The following is a 16,321-nucleotide window of genomic DNA, read 5'->3' as shown; positions in this document are numbered from 1 at the left end:
AGAGGATGTTAACTCTGATTGTCAAATTAGCAACATGAGATATTTGTTCTCCACTTTCTTACCAGAGAATATAAGTGAAGCTAAACTCTATGCTTTCTAATTTCATTCAATGCTAGGTAGTAAGAATCCATATTAATGGAGTATGATCTGAGAGGTCACAGTCTAGTAATCATATGAAAAATTTTATCCCTGGGTCAAGTTAGACCATCTAAACCTGCATATCTGGCCTCAGGGCCAGATATTATGCTATAATGCACGGAGGCACTGTATTGAGTCTTTGCTCAGCAACATTATAACAAGCAAGTGTATAAGTAATAAGTAATAAATTATATGTAGGAGTGCTATTAAGAGGATAATGTACTACATCTCAAAGTATTGCATTATGACAATAATAGAATAATTTCTCACAGGTCTATATCACAAGAAGCTGATCAATTTATATTTATATTTGGAAAGTTTTGTGAAACTAATAATTTCCTTGCTTTAGCTGCCAGGAAATTCAGAGTCAAATTTGGTAGATTTCATGTATTGGTCTTACCTTTGACTTCAATTCTTTTTCTTTATTTTTTTCCCCAACATTTTATTTATTTTTGAGAGAGAGAGAGAGAGAGAGAGAGCAAGCAGGGGAGGAGCAGAGAGAGAGGGAGGTACAGAATGAAGGAGGCTCCAGGCTCTGAGCTGTCAGTACGAAGCCTGATGCAGGGTTCGAACCCATGAACTGTGAGATCATGACCTGAGCCAAAGTTGGACTCCTAACCGACTGAGCCACCCAGGTGCCCCTCATTTTATTTTTCAATCAAAATTTTACTTTTACCCAGACTTCTTCAAATATTTGTTTTTTTCCAAGTTCTACAGTGTGCATTTTGGTACCTGGTTTCATTTATTTTGGCAACAGAGAGGAAAAAAAAATATTTTTCAAAGATAGAGTGTTCATAAGTCCTTAATAGGTCAGGGAATAAATCTCAGGTTTGTTCTCTACTCACAACAGTAACTTAATGAGTGCTGCCATTTTAATCACACACTGTCTCTTTCTCAGGAGACCTTATACACATATATTTGTTATCACATAATTTACAGTGGATGTGTTCAATGGAGCTCTTTGAAGGGGCAGACAAACACAAGTACTACCTGAAGGACTGAGGCTCCACTGTGGAGAAACTGAAGACCACTTTCAGCCGAGTCAATTCCACCAGTGGCCAAAATGGGAAATCCAGGCAAAGCACGAGCAATGGAGGTCACAGCTCTCAAAGCAATAGGTCTGATGGCTGTGCCTACAGAAAATGAGAATAATCAATGGTTAGCATATTGACTAGTTGAAAATACTGCCTCATAATTATTATTATGTAATGGTGGTATTGTCCTAAACAAAAGTCAAATTTCTTTATCTGTATTTATATATATATATATATATATATATATATATATATGTAATACATATACATTGCCATGTTTTATAGTATGCTAATTTGATGGATGTGTATTTACTTTAAAATTTTATTTATTTATTTATTTATTTATTTGTTTGTTTTTATTTAAAAAAATTTTTTTTTCAACGTTTATTCATTTTTGGGACAGAGAGAGACAGAGCATGAACGGGGGAGGGGCAGAGAGAGAGGGAGACACAGAATCGGAAACAGGCTCCAGGCTCCGAGCCATCAGCCCAGAGCCTGACGCGGGGCTCTAACTCACAGACCGCGAGATCGTGACCTGGCTGAAGTCGGACGCTTAACCGACTGCGCCACCCAGGCGCCCCTACTTTAAAATTTTTGATGCTATTATTGCAAGCAAACGTGTTATGCAAGTGGATATAGCAACTGTAGAACTCCTGCATAAATTACATGCATAATACAATTTGATATACAGTAATGTGTAAAAGATTATATGGAATGTTCAAGCATCTGTTTTAAAAAGAACAAGGAACAGCAGATTTTGAAAAAGAAAAACAATCGCATACAGTGCATAAATAGACATACAGCTCTGTTATGTATAAAGCAGCTGGTGTGAATAGAGATACTGTGAAAACACTCAAGGTGCTGATGAACTTACAGATTCCATATTGCTTTTTACATGTATTACTCATAATTTGATGAAATTTAGTGAGCCTAATATAATTTTTCAGACATTAGAAAGTTTCAACCAAGGTACGGACAATTGCTAGAATTTAGTAATTAAAGAGTATGTGCTTAATTTTTTATACTTAGCCAGACATTACCAATATATTATTCCCTGATCATAATGAAAGCATCATGGATGGACAGAACACTTGGGGGACATTTTTAAAATGATTAACTGCACTAAAGCTGCTTTCAACTCTCAAGGGTTAACACACTCTGAAGTAAATTAATGCTTTCATCATATTGGGATGTAATTTGATATTTCTGGTGTGGACTCATAAGTCAATGTTCTATAAAGGTATTTTCTGAACTAAAAATAGCTCTATCTGTGCAAGAATTTGACATTACCTCAAACCAGGGTTCCATACACACACAAAAAAACCCCACAAACAAGCAACTGGTAAAATCACCTCATGTGGTGGGTACTTTATCATCACCTCCACCACCACAAGCATCTCCACTGGCATTTTCAATATGTATTTATGGGAGCATTCTCTTTGAGGAAGCGCAAAGAATTTTCCTTAAAATTAGTGCATTTTTTTTATCTTGTTCATAGGCATTTCAGATGATATTGAATTTATCTGTAACTGATGCTTTTGCATTAACACCAAAAATGTGTATGGAAATGTCTGTTCTTATTGCTCACACACCTTAAAAAGCTTCCACTAGATATTAATGTCTCTCAGTCAAGAGTGTTCCATGTTGACACTTCAGAGTTCCATAACGGACACTGAAATTATAAGGCAGGAAAAATGAGGGCAAATTAGAAACTGAACACCAAGATCCTATTTCTACCTCAAAATGTTTATCAGTGATTTCTCAGTCTGTCTGGTTTAACCATAGAGGAGGTAACATAGTAGACAGGAGAATGCATAGCAAGAATACATACCCACACTGACACTCACATACATATTTATATATACAAATCTTTAGCTGTACTAAAAAAGATATCAAAGTAAGAATAAAACTTAAATGAAAGCATTATAAAGGAAATCTGTAACTTAAATAAATATTTTAGGTAGAGATATATCTATGTGTTCCTTATACCTGATATGTTCAGGACATATTAAGCTGATGGCTTTTACATACATGTTACTTTGAAATGATAAACACTGGGATTCTTTTTTTTTTTTTCTCATTTAGTTGACCCTAGAGAGTAAAGGAAATTTGAGCTAAGCAGATAAATAATTTATTTCTAACTGCACTGTTAGAAGACTATCATTAACACTAAGGGATAAAATTTCAAAGTGGTACACAGGGATTTGGCCAAATACTCCAATTGATATTAATGGACATCAAATGGCAAAATCCCAGAACACAGTTTGAAAATTTAACCAGTTACGTTTAAAGGGCAACATTATTACACAGGTGTTAAAAAACACCAGCAAATCCTCAGTGGCATTTGAAGATGTTCAATTAGGTCAATAAGACATATTCTATTTCATGTTTTTCTTTCTTTTCTAAAACTTTCTAATCTACCTAATGAACACGAAAACCTTTCAAACCAGTAAAGGTATATTCTTAAAAATTAAGAGTAATTATGTTCTCTGAGGAAATGTGATCCAAAAATGAAGAAATGGATCCCTCTGTTACTGGCTAATAGTAAATTCAGTTTTTATTTCCATTATAAATTCCATTTGATTAGTTTTCTTTGTAACTCAACTGATTTAATATGAAATATAATCTACCTGTTCTCAGAGAGCATTTTTATGGGGAATAGGTTTTAAAAATGACTTTTATCTACCATGAAAGGTTTCTGGGAGGAAATCTTTTGAAAGTATATAAAAGGATCTTTCTAAATTGTTATATAGAAATTTCTTTTTAGTTTTAAAATGATAGGTATAAAGAAATAAGGCTCAAGATAAAAATAAAAGTTTCGGTGTAAGGGAAAAATACATATAAATATTATACAGAATGGTACATATGTCAATTAAAACACCTAAATATTTCCAGGGTCATAGGTATTCAGATAAGGATTTTTACAACTTTGTCATTGCTATAGTAATTAATGATTTTAGACCAAAGACCAGGGAGGAAGAAGCCAGGTTGAGAGGCTTAAGGAATTGAATGTGGAGTCCATCCTTAAGAAAATGAAAAGGTTTAAATCAAGAAATTGAAATCCTTTAAGCTTAAATGAACTCATAGGCAACATGCAATTTAAATTAAGCCCTCATCCACAAGAAGTTGCCAGATGAACCTCATGCCTAATGGGAAATATCAAGCCATCCTGTTCCAACTGCGTGGAATGCTCCAATCAAGGTCAAGACATTCTGAATTTCCAAATTTTGAAACAAGCTGTAGGCTTAAACAAACAAACAAACAAACAAAGAAAACAACAAATGAACTGGAGTCCCAACACTGCTGCCAAGAGCTCTGATTCCTTCTAAAGCCGCCCTCTGGAAAATCTGGTGGACTAGACATGAACTGTAACTTTTGACATCTAATCAGTCTAGGCCTTCCTTATAGTCACATCTTCGAATGCAAATCAATGTGCTGAGGTCATGGGTCTTCTTTGGGACACTTCAAAGAATATTTTTGGATTGATTCATGTTCTAGAAAAACATTTTAATAAGCCAGATATTTTTTTAAATGTTTATTTATTTTTCAGAGAGTGCAAGTGGGGAGGGGCAGAGAGAGGGGGTGGGTCTGAAGTGGGCTCTGCACCGACAGTCTGACAGCAGCTATCCTGATGTAGGGCTGGAACTCACAAACCGTTATCATGAGCCAAGTGGGAGGCTAAACCGATTGAGCCATCCAGGTGCCCCGCCAGAGATTTTTTAACTAAAAGTTAATCAATCTGATTAATTAAAAGTTAATCTGGGCGCCTGGGTGGTTCAGTCGGTTAAGCGCCGGACTTCGGCTCAGGTCATGATCTCACGGTCTATGAGTCCGAGCCCCGCGTTGGGCTCTGTGATGACAGCTCGGCGCCTGGAGCCTGCTTCCGATTCTGTGTCTCCCTCTCTCTCTGTCCCTTCTCCTGCTTGAGCTCTGTCTCTCTCTCTCTCAAAAATAAAACAAACATTAAAAAAAAAATTAAAAAAAATTAAAGTTAATCAATCAGTCATTAAGAAAATGATGCTATCTCTAGTCAATATCATTTTAAGTGCAATTTAAAAAATACTAACGTTGGGGCCCCGGGGGCTCAGTCAGTTAAGTGTCCCACTGTTGATTTCAGCTCAGGTCATGATCTCACAGCTCCTGGGATCAAGCCCCACATCAAGATCCATGCTGACAATGTAGAGTCTGCTTGGGATTCTCTCTCTCCCACTCTCTCTCTGCCCCTCGCACTCTCTCTCTCTCTCTCAAAAATAAACACTCTCTCAAAAATAAATAAACATTTAAAAAATGCTACCATTAACTATAGTATTATATACTGATATGTAAGTCTTAAGATATTATGACTTAATCAGTTTCCTTACTCAGACCTCATTTATCCATTCATCTGTCCATCTGTCTATCCAAAAAATGTTTAAGCACCTATGCAATTTTTAAGAATTGCACTGAATCTGAAAAGCTTTCAAGAACGATCCCAATTAATCAGTTTGTGTCCTAACCATACTGTCACCAACGATAGGTACCCAAAACACTAGTCCCAGTGACTTTAGGGGTAGTTTTAAGGCAAATAATATGAATCCATCTATTCATTCTGTACAGATGTTCCATTAGGAAAAATTCACATTCATTTAAACATCATACATTTTATAAATACTATTAATATGAATTTCAGAAAGAAGGTAATTTGAGGATGAACTAGTTACAGCATCAGACAGACAACAGGGCCACTTAGGTTCAAATTCTAGTGCCTTTGTGAAAATTTCTTAGTCTCATTGTACCCCTGTTTTTCATTTATAAAATAATAAAATTACAAAATTAATAAAATTATTAATAAAATTTCATTAATAATAAAATTAGAGTTGTTTTGAGGATTAAATGATTTAAGCACAGAAGTAAAATTGCACAGGTATTTGCTATTCTAATCTGTGCTACCCACAAGAACAATTGATTTCGGGGGAGCATTTATTCAGTTTACTTTGACAGGGCCAGTTATGTTTTTGGTGCGTATTTAGTAATGTAATGAAACCAATTTTTCTTTTATTAGAGACAAAAGCATGATGCCTATTATGGTAGAATTTGACATCCCCTGAAACCTTAGGAGGACCACAATCTACCCCCTTTGCCCCCTCTCCTAACGGCTCTAATCCAGCAGTGTCATAATATTGGTAAGATTACTATAACTGACTCCAAAGACAAAAATCTCAAAGGCAGTCACCAATATATTTAAGTGTTTGTTTTTTGTTTTTTTTTTAGAATCCAAAGTGCATGCATTAAACTAATTTACAAGGATTTTAATGACAACATCGGAACTCAAGTTTATTGGTGAAAGGGAGGTAGAGATTTACTTTGCATGACTAAATCCTTGAAGAGAAAGGAATTTTTAATGGGCAAGATAGTGTGGAACATATGCTAATTTTGGATAACTGGAATTTTGAATAATTGAGTTTAATTCTGTTTGTTTTTTCCCTAATCATTTGACTCCTAGGACAGCTACTGTTGCACAATTAATTCTTAGAGCTAAGTCCACAATAAACTCCCTGATAATAGCCCTCGCTGGCAATAAAACAGAACGTGAGTTATAATACTCACTCGTGCTCACTGTGTATACAAAAAGAAAATGTAGTTTTAATTTGCTTACATTAATTAAAATACAATGAATTAAGTAGATAATAAATTCATTAGAAGTTGAACTTTGACTGTCTAATTGTTAATAATTTTAATATTATATAGAAGAAAGAAAATATTAGCAAATCAAGAATTTCAAGGATTTAGCAGTTGAAAGATTGATTTTTGTAAAATACACATAAGTCAAGGACCAAAAAATTTATGCTTTACTAAAACAAGTTTAAAATGTTAATGACCCTAATATACTGATAAATATGTGAAGCACAGCTATTTAAAAATACATCTTTACACATGGATTAAAGTCCTCTGAGAAAATTAGCATAATTCAACCAGAAACTGAAGTACTAAAAGGATCCAGGGTTATATGTAGGTAGAGCTCTGAAATTTAAAAAGGAGAAATGAGAGAAAGAATTGGTTTATGATGTTATTTTACTTTTATTGAAAAAATGAAAATTTTCTTATGAAAATGTTTTAATTTTAGTTGAATATTTCAAGAATCTTTTCCTAAGTCTTCATATCTTTATGACTATGCTTATTTGCTTCATAATATATTCAATATGTTCATAGTCAATTCATATTCAATAACTTGGTACCTAGCCATGTGCCAGGCATTTTTATTTTAAAGCGAAAGAATTTAGACTATTCATCAAAGAGGGGGCTGTTTTTCTTTCTGAAAATATTAGCTGCTGGTAGTGGAAGGATTAAGAGTGACTGTTCATGAAGTGATTTCCATACGCCAGACCTAAGGCTGAGGCTTCATACAGATTGTGCAATGTAACCCTCAGAGTGCTGTGAGGGTAGATGCTGTCATCTCTATTTCGTACATGAAGAAAGGGAAGCTCAAGCTGAATAAATAACCTGTTTGATGTCACACAGTTTAAAAGGGATAGACTGGAATCAAACACCAAGTCTCTGTGACATGAAAGTCTGTACTTTTCAGCTGTTACTATGAAATGACAGTGCAGCCTTTATGAAGAGAATCATCTTCAGATTGTCTTTGCCTAAGAAAACCACTATCAGTATGGCCTATGGACTCATGCTAAGAGCATAGGTTCTAAAGTCCAACCAACAAGGTATGTCTCAGCTCAGTTACTTAATATGAGTGTGACTTTGAGCAAGGTCCTTAACTCTCTCAAACACAGTTTTCCCTATCTATGAAATAGGGACATTAATGACAATATCAGAGCAATCTGGGAGGATTATTTAATACATGATGTAATTCATGAAAAGCATTTGGCATAGTGCCTGGTTCTTAGTATCCATGGTCTAATATCACTGTCAAAGCCAGAGAAAACTAATCAGAAAAATAAACATTCAACTATAAGTCTGTGGGGATAAACACTTAATACTTCAGGGATGTTAATTAACCCCTTAGATATCAAATTTGGAGATTGTTTGTAGTTCATATGTCATTTGATTTCTAAAAAAAGATATACTTTGGTACATGATTATAAATGCATATATTTGTATAAATAAATCTTTATAAGATTTACAATGCAATTGGAATATCTAAATGTATACGTCTTTTCATCTAGAAACTCCACTTTGAGGAATCCATTCCATTAGTACCTAGACACAAAGTTACATGTACAAAGATGTTCCTTGAAGTATTATTTTTTATAGCAAAATAGTGAAAACAACACAAATTACTACCAATAGTTATGCTATTAAATAAATTATAGTTCACCCATATACACTACCTTAGAACATTTTTAAAACTAATGGAGGGGCGCCTGGGTGGCGCAGTCGGTTAAGCGTCCGACTTCAGCCAGGTCACGATCTTGCGGTCTGTGAGTTCGAGCCCCGCGTCGGGCTCTGGGCTGATGGCTCAGAGCCTGGAGCCTGTTTCCGATTCTGTGTCTCCCTCTCTCTCTGCCCTTCCCCTGTTCATGCTCTGTCTCTCTCTGTCCCAAAAATAAATAAACGTTGAAAAAAAAATTAAAAAAAAAACTAATGGAAATATCTCTAGGATATAATGTTGAAGTAGCAGAACAATATGTATGATGTAGTTCCATTTTCGGTTAAAAACAAAAAGTATGATTACATTTAGTATCTGAGCATGTAAATGCATAGAATTTTGAGTTTTATACTTTTAATAGTTATTATCTCTGGGGATGATACTGAAGAGGAACTTTCAGGTTTGATATCTACACTTCCATATTGTTTTATTCCTTCAGATAAAAAGCGTTTATAATCTACTTCTGCAATAAAAAGTGACTATTTTTTACAATGCTCTGAAAACTTAAAATACAGAAATAGGCACCATCAGATTTTCTGTTGTGCAACTTTTACAGATGGGATATGTGATGATTCTATACTCATCTTCAGAAAAGCACATTTGGTCCCTCATCCAATATTTTAAGTACAATATTAACAAACTCAGAATATGTCTAGAACATAATGATCTCTCCCTGCCTGTGTGTAAACACACACACACACACCACCATAGTGTATGAAATGGCTGAAAGGAAGCCAATAGTTGTCTTCAAATATTAAAGGGTAACCATAGAGAAAGGCTTCAATTATGTTTTCCTTAAAAGATAACTGGCACTAATAGTTAAGCATACATTATTGGTTTTGTTATTATTATTATTATTATTGTTATTATTATATCAATTTGTTGTAAATTCAGCAGCACAAGTAGCTACACTGGGACATTCCTATCCCTTGAACCTAGATGGATACAGAGCAGGTAGCATGCAATAGAAATGACCTTTCTACTATTGGAAATATTATAATAGATGGTATCTTCCAATCCAAAATTCAAGGACACCATGAACTTTGTCATGGTAATTTAAGAAGAAATTTTACTGCTCTGTGCTTTCCAACAGATACCAGTGATTAAGTTAACTTAGAAAAGAAACAAATAGGAGTTAAAATAAAATTTTAACATTAAATGAACTCACACTCAATATAGACACTCCTCTTTTGAGTGTTTCTAATTGCCAGGTATTTTCCTATGTGTTTTTGTGTACATTGTCCCAATGGCATTACCACAGATATCTTTTTGTCCCTATTTTTATAGATGTGTAAACAGGACTCCGCAGAGATAAATACCTCACTCTCAATATCACTCAGTTAGAAAGCATGGGTTCAGTATTTGAATTCAGGTCTACCTAACTGCCAATATCATGCTCTTAACCATAATGTTATACTTCCTTATTTTAAATGTTTGGATATAAATTAAGTTACAGAGAGAGGAGCCAATAATTTTGTAACTAATAAAGATATACTGTCCATGTATGAGAGAACCAAGAATATTAGCATTATATAAATGTTGGCTAGGAATTAACTTAAACGTTTGGAAGTAAGTAATTGTTAGAACTAGAGTGATCATGTAACCTAGTTTGCCCAGAAGAGTCCCAGTTATTGGACCCATATTTATTTGTAATTACATGATGTAATTACAAGTAGCATCCTCTTTCACTCTAAAAGTATCCCAGTTTGGATGATTAAATTATAGCAATAATTATTTGCATGAATTATAGCACAAAGATAATTGTGAAAGCTAAGTAAAATTGATTTAGAATAAAACCATAATCTATGAAGAACTCAGAAGCTAACTACACTGTCCAAGACTAAAAAAAATGGCATGGAGAGATAAATGTCTTTAAGTCTGTTACTAGAGGGAAAAATATGTGGCGTTTATATGGGATTTCTAAGCATAATTAGTCTATATGTTCTTTCTATTTTCAACCTGTAGGTGGCCACCACAAGCTACACTTATTAAACAACTCATTAGGAGCATTTTCAATACTGTCATCTTCAGATAATTAGCAATTTATTTAAATAACCAATTTCTGTAGAAATAATTGCCATGAAATGCCCTGAACCTACTTTTTTATAAACTATAATAAAAGTGTTAAGATAATCCCTGACATTTGCAAATGCCATTAGTTCACCTTTCCTTTTGATAGTCCTATGGCATTATGTTTAAACAATTACCCGATAACACAGCAGTTTAATGAAACAGTACAGTAAGCACATTCTTCAATATGGCCAGTGAGGACATCCAGATCTAGAAGGAAATCCAGTGTGCAGACACGTTTACACAGAGAAAAGGCACACAGCCAAGAGGAAAAACATTAATGAAATAAGTACATTATTGTTATTTCCAACTTGGTTTAGTTTTCACAGTAGATGCTCCAACATATGTACTCTCTTTGGAAATAAGAATGGAGAGTTCTGTAAATTGACTCATGTAATTGGCTCGTGAAAATTAAAAACATATGAATATATGAATATGTAAAATACACTCATCATATTATTTGTTCAGTAACCTCTGCACAAGAGAAAACAAGCAGGGAATTTTTCTTTCATTTTTAAATATTTAAGTATGTTTTTACTTACAGAATGGTGCCAATTTTCAAAGTAGACATATCAAGCAAAACTAGAAATGGTTTTTAGATCTCAGCTGGTATTTAACATTTAAAATGGACGAGTTTTTACTTTTGGGTTCTTCCTTGCTATTCAGCTCTCTACTCCACTAAAAGGGCTCAGTTGCCAGTAATAAAACTCTTAGAGGCTTTCATAATTTGTAAGCTGTTGCCTTTCATATGATAGAACAGAATTAGCATTCGAAGCTAATGGTGATATTATTTTATGGTTAAAATGAAATAATCTGAGATTCCACTGAGTACTAGTTGCTTTGCTAAATTATTCATACCTTGTGTAGATCCTCACAATAGATCGCATATGCATTATCCCCATTGTACAGATAAGGAAATTCAGGCTCAAAGAGGTTAAATGGTATGTGCACATAAGAAAGGCAGGGTGTGTGGTAAAATGATGTATTACAACAATAAACCAATTAGTATACAATATGACATTTTAATTTTGAGGGTCTTCCTTTATTTCCAAATTACCATATGCCTCAGCCCTTCCCAAATAAGTACCTCTGGCAATGCTTTTAGCTTATAACTATAATGAGTTTACCTATAAATACAAATAAATGGGCTATTCTTAAGAACACACATATTTCCTTAGCTAAGAAATTCAGAACCATGACAGACTCAGTGGACGTGGTGTATAAACATTTCTCATGGAATTCTGCTTAAGGAATGTGTAGGGCAAATTGTTATCCTACCAGATAAAAATCTCCCCTGTCTATGTCTATTCAAATGGTTATTTGAGAAGGAGAAAAAGGAAGATTATAATGATGACAATAATGCTGATGACCAGAACTACATTTTACCTATGGAGAACCCAGAATAATTGAGAAGTGAGCATTTTTCTGAAGATAGCAGGAAAAAAAAAAACTAACAAAAAGAGTTCCTGAATCCACTAGGATCATGTTATTTCTTTTTTTGGAAAACCATGATTTCTTTTCTCTCTGAAATTCTGTACTCTTTTCACTCTGTGGGTGGTTCCATGGTCAGGGTGCCCATGGAAGCACTTGTCGTACTCTAAAACCTTTGCTTTCATTCTCAGGAATACATTTTCTTTTCACTTTACAATGAATTACATGTGTAAATCTCTGTGCCCTGTGATCAGACTGCATTCCTCAGAGTCTGCTGAAACCCAGGCTGTACAGCAGGCAATAAGGTTTTGTTCTCTTCAAAGACAGTACTGTGGACAAAGATATCTCCAGCTGGACCCTATCTGAACCCAGAGAACCAATGTTTTCTATAAATTGACTAGGCACTTTGGAAAGGAGGGGGTATACTGATTAGTATTTGCCCTACAGATTTGTATTTGCCCCCTTAAATATTTGACAACAAAATTTCATCCTAAATTTCAATAGGGCAAAAAATGAGAAATCATTTTCAGTCAAATTTATTTGCTGTATCCAGCATCATGCCAGTTGCTAAAAGGCAGCAATAGAGGTGCCTCCTCTTAGTGAGTTTAGAAGGAGAGAAAAGTATGGGCAATGCATATCCACATCCTGCTTGTGGGGGGCAGAAGAATTAGAGGACAGGATGAGCAAAGAACACTGAAGAGGTCCAGGAAGGCTTGATGGCAGGTGCAGGACTTCAACTGGGCTCCTGAAAGACGGTCTGGGTTGAGAACTAGGATATTTTAAAAAAAAAATTTAATGTTTATTTTTAAGAGAGAGAAAAAGCGAGTCTAAGTTGGAGAGGGGCAGAGAGAGAGGGAGACACAGAATCTGAAGCAGGCTCTGCACTGACAGAGGAGCCTAATGTGGGGCTTGAACACAGGAACTGTGAGATCATAACCTGAGCTGCAGTCGGACATTTAACCGACTGAGCCATTCAGGCACCTCGAGGACTAGGATATTTCAAAGCTGGCAAGTATTGGGGAGAAGGTTAGCAAAACTATAGACGTAGTCATGAACAAATCATGTTTATGAAGCACTTATGTTAATAGCAAAACTAAAGTGGCCTCACAGGTTGGGAAATGGTATACAAAGCATTTAGACGGGGAGAGGTGTTCCCCAGTGAACAGAGGAACAGCCCTTCCCTCATTCCCCCCAGTAACCACTATGATATTTTATTTTTAAAAATGCCTTTTAAAATAGGGAGATCTGGCAGAAGAATAAACAGATTTGAATTTCAACAGTGTCTGAACAAAAGATATTATAATATGAAGTAAATCTGGATTTATTTTATTGTTAATAAAAAAACTTTTAGAGAAAACTAAAAAGAATATATACTGAATGTACATGTCCCTGGCTGCAGCCTTTCTATAGATTATAAGGGTCTTTCCAGTTTGATTATAAAAGTAATGGGCTTTTTATCTCTCAGAAGAGACAAGGGTTATAACTAAAATAGTTAAAATTCCCTTTTCACAATGTAAAGATCTCATGTAATGAAAGAGAATACAAGTTTTACTCCACTCAACATTCAATAACTGCTGCCAGTAATGTAATTTTCATTTTCATAGATGCATTTATACTTTTAATAAACATAAAAAATATTGCAGGAATCTGTAGCATGTATAAAATAGACTGCATGACCAAGCAATTAGGAAAGGGAAAAGAATTTAACACTACATTACTTCAGATAAGCTCTCCTAGAGTACTACCCAGATGGCTTCATTCTCATACTACCCTACATAATGGGGATATGCATCAGTCTTGCAACCTCCTCTATCATACCATGGGCCAGCTACAGGCCCAAACTGGACATCTATTCTCAACCTGCGCAAATCAGTGTGGCTTCTGGGGCCCTTGATATTCTGGGGCTTTGAACTCTGAGTTGGAATGCTCCTCAGGCAAATGAGTGGTTACAAATGAGTAGCTACTTGGATAACCATGGAGTGAGAAAGGACTAATGGGTCTAATGGATCTAAATGGATCTAAATAAAACCAGGTAAAATCAAATAATCTATGTAAAGCAGATACCACGATGATAAGCACATACCAAGTGCTTAATAGAGATTCTAAAAACAATAAAAATAGAATAAGGGAATCATATGAACAACTTTATGTAATAAATTCAACAACTGAAATGGAATGGACAAATTCCAAGCAAAATACAACTAACCAACTGACAACAAAAAACAGAAAATCAAAATTAAAAATAGCCCCATAACTATTACAGAAATTGAATTCATAATAAAAAAAGCATTTTTATCAGGCAAACTACAGGCCCAGACGGCTTCACTGGTATATTTTATCAAACTCAAGGAAGAAATAATATCAGTCTTCTATTAACTCTTGCAGAAGATAGAAGAAACAAATCCCAACTCATTTTATGAGGCCAGCATAAACCTGATACTGAAACCTGAAAAATATACTAAAAGAAAATAACATTATTGGCCAATATCCTTCACTAACATAGACCCAAATGTCTGTAATAAAATATAAGAAAAACTAATTCAGCAACATATAAAAGAAGTAAAACATCGTAGTCAAATGAAGTTTATCCCAGGGTTGTGAGGACGGCTTAACATTTGGAAATCAACTAATTTGTAATTTTTAATTTACCACATTAACATAAAATAAAAGTATGAAAGAGAAAAAGAATGCAGGAAGTACATTTAAGAAAATTCAAAATCCAGCCAGGATCAAAACTCTCAGCAAACAGGAATAAGACAGATCAGTCTCTGACAAAGGGCATCTAATGAAAAGCATAGGATAAAACATTATCTTTCTTTAAATACTTTGTATATTTCTTTGTATCTTTTTCTATACACTAGCAATAAACAATCAGAAAATTAAAATTTAACATTACAATAGCACAAAAAAGTAACAAACATGAATAAAGTTGTGGAAGATATGTATGATCTCTACACTGAAAACAACAAAATATTTCTGTGAAAATATTTCTGTGAAAAATCAGAGAAGCTTAAGAAAAAGAAGAGATATACTATATTCATAGGCTGAAAGGTTCAGTACCGTTAAGATATTAAATTTCTCCAAATTGATCAATAGATTCAATAAAAGCCAAGTCAAATTTCTAGTAAGCTTTAGATGAAGAAACTAAGCTGATTCTAAGATTTATATGGAAATACAAACAATCTAGAATAAACTGAAACAATCATGAAAAAGAAAACAATTCAAGGACACTTTCTCACATCAGGACTTGCTATAAATCTACAGTATCAAGACAATAGTTGAAGAATATAGAACAAGATGAAGTTCAGAAATAGTCTACACATATAAGGTCAATTGATTTTTGACCACGTTACCACATCAGTTCAATGGGGGAAAGAAAAGTCATTCTAACAAATAGTACTAGAATAAATGGATGTTTAAGAAGAAAAAAAAAATCTTGACTGCTACCTCACTTCATAGAATAATTTTTTTTTAAGATTCAAGCTGGATTGAAAATCTAAATATAAAACTTGAAACTATAAGGTTCTTAGGGAACAAAAATAGGACACTATCTTTGTGATCTTGAGTTAAGCAACGATTTCTTGGAAAGGACATTAAAAGCCCTAACTAAAATTTTTGAAAAAATTGATAATCTCAATAAAGAAGCCAAAGTCTAGGAAAAATATATTTATACTCATATATTTGAGAAAGAACTCATACCTAAAATGTATAAAGAACTCCTAGAAAACAATTACAAGATGAATAACTCAATTAAAATGGGCTAAACTTGAGCAGATATTTCAAAAAAGACAACATACAAATGAGCAATTAGTACATGAAAAGTTACACCATCTCAAGGTATTAGAATAACCAAGAAGACTGATAAAACCAAACACTGACAAGGATGTGGGACAAGTGAAGCTTTCATACATTGCTGGTAAGAGTACTAATTATAAAAATCACTTTGAATAATTGTTTGAAAATTTCTTTAAAACTTCTGCATATATCTATCCTATGATTCAACAATTTCATTCCTAGACTATCACCCAGGAGAAATGAAAACAAGGCTACAAAAGTGTATATTCAAAAATGTTCACAGCATCCTTATTTATAGTAGTCCCAAACTGGAAAGCATCCAAAGGCCCATCAAGAAGAGAATGGAAATACAACTTGTGGTCAGTTAATTTAATGAAAACTATCAGCAATAAAAAAGACTCACTGATGGTACCTGCAACAACATAGATGGATACGAAAATACCATGTTGAGTGAATGTAGCCAAATGTCTAACACACACACACACACACACAC

General features: G+C 34.2%; 1 protein-coding gene across 1 annotated transcript in view; it reads right to left on the bottom strand.

Moving 5' to 3' along the window:
* DPYD (dihydropyrimidine dehydrogenase) overlaps positions 1–16,321 on the bottom strand; it is an 864,530-nt gene that overhangs the window by 156,462 nt on the left and 691,747 nt on the right. The window contains exon 19 of the mRNA XM_047871841.1: positions 1,129–1,271. Coding sequence (XP_047727797.1) covers positions 1,129–1,271 — 143 coding nt within the window. The remainder of the gene's footprint in view (positions 1–1,128; positions 1,272–16,321) is intronic.

This window comes from Prionailurus viverrinus, chromosome C1 (assembly GCF_022837055.1).
Source record: "Prionailurus viverrinus isolate Anna chromosome C1, UM_Priviv_1.0, whole genome shotgun sequence".
NCBI classification, from domain to species: Eukaryota; Metazoa; Chordata; class Mammalia; order Carnivora; family Felidae; genus Prionailurus; species Prionailurus viverrinus.
The sequence above is the reverse complement of the archived record's forward strand: the minus strand, read 5'-3'. Positions and strand labels throughout refer to the sequence as shown.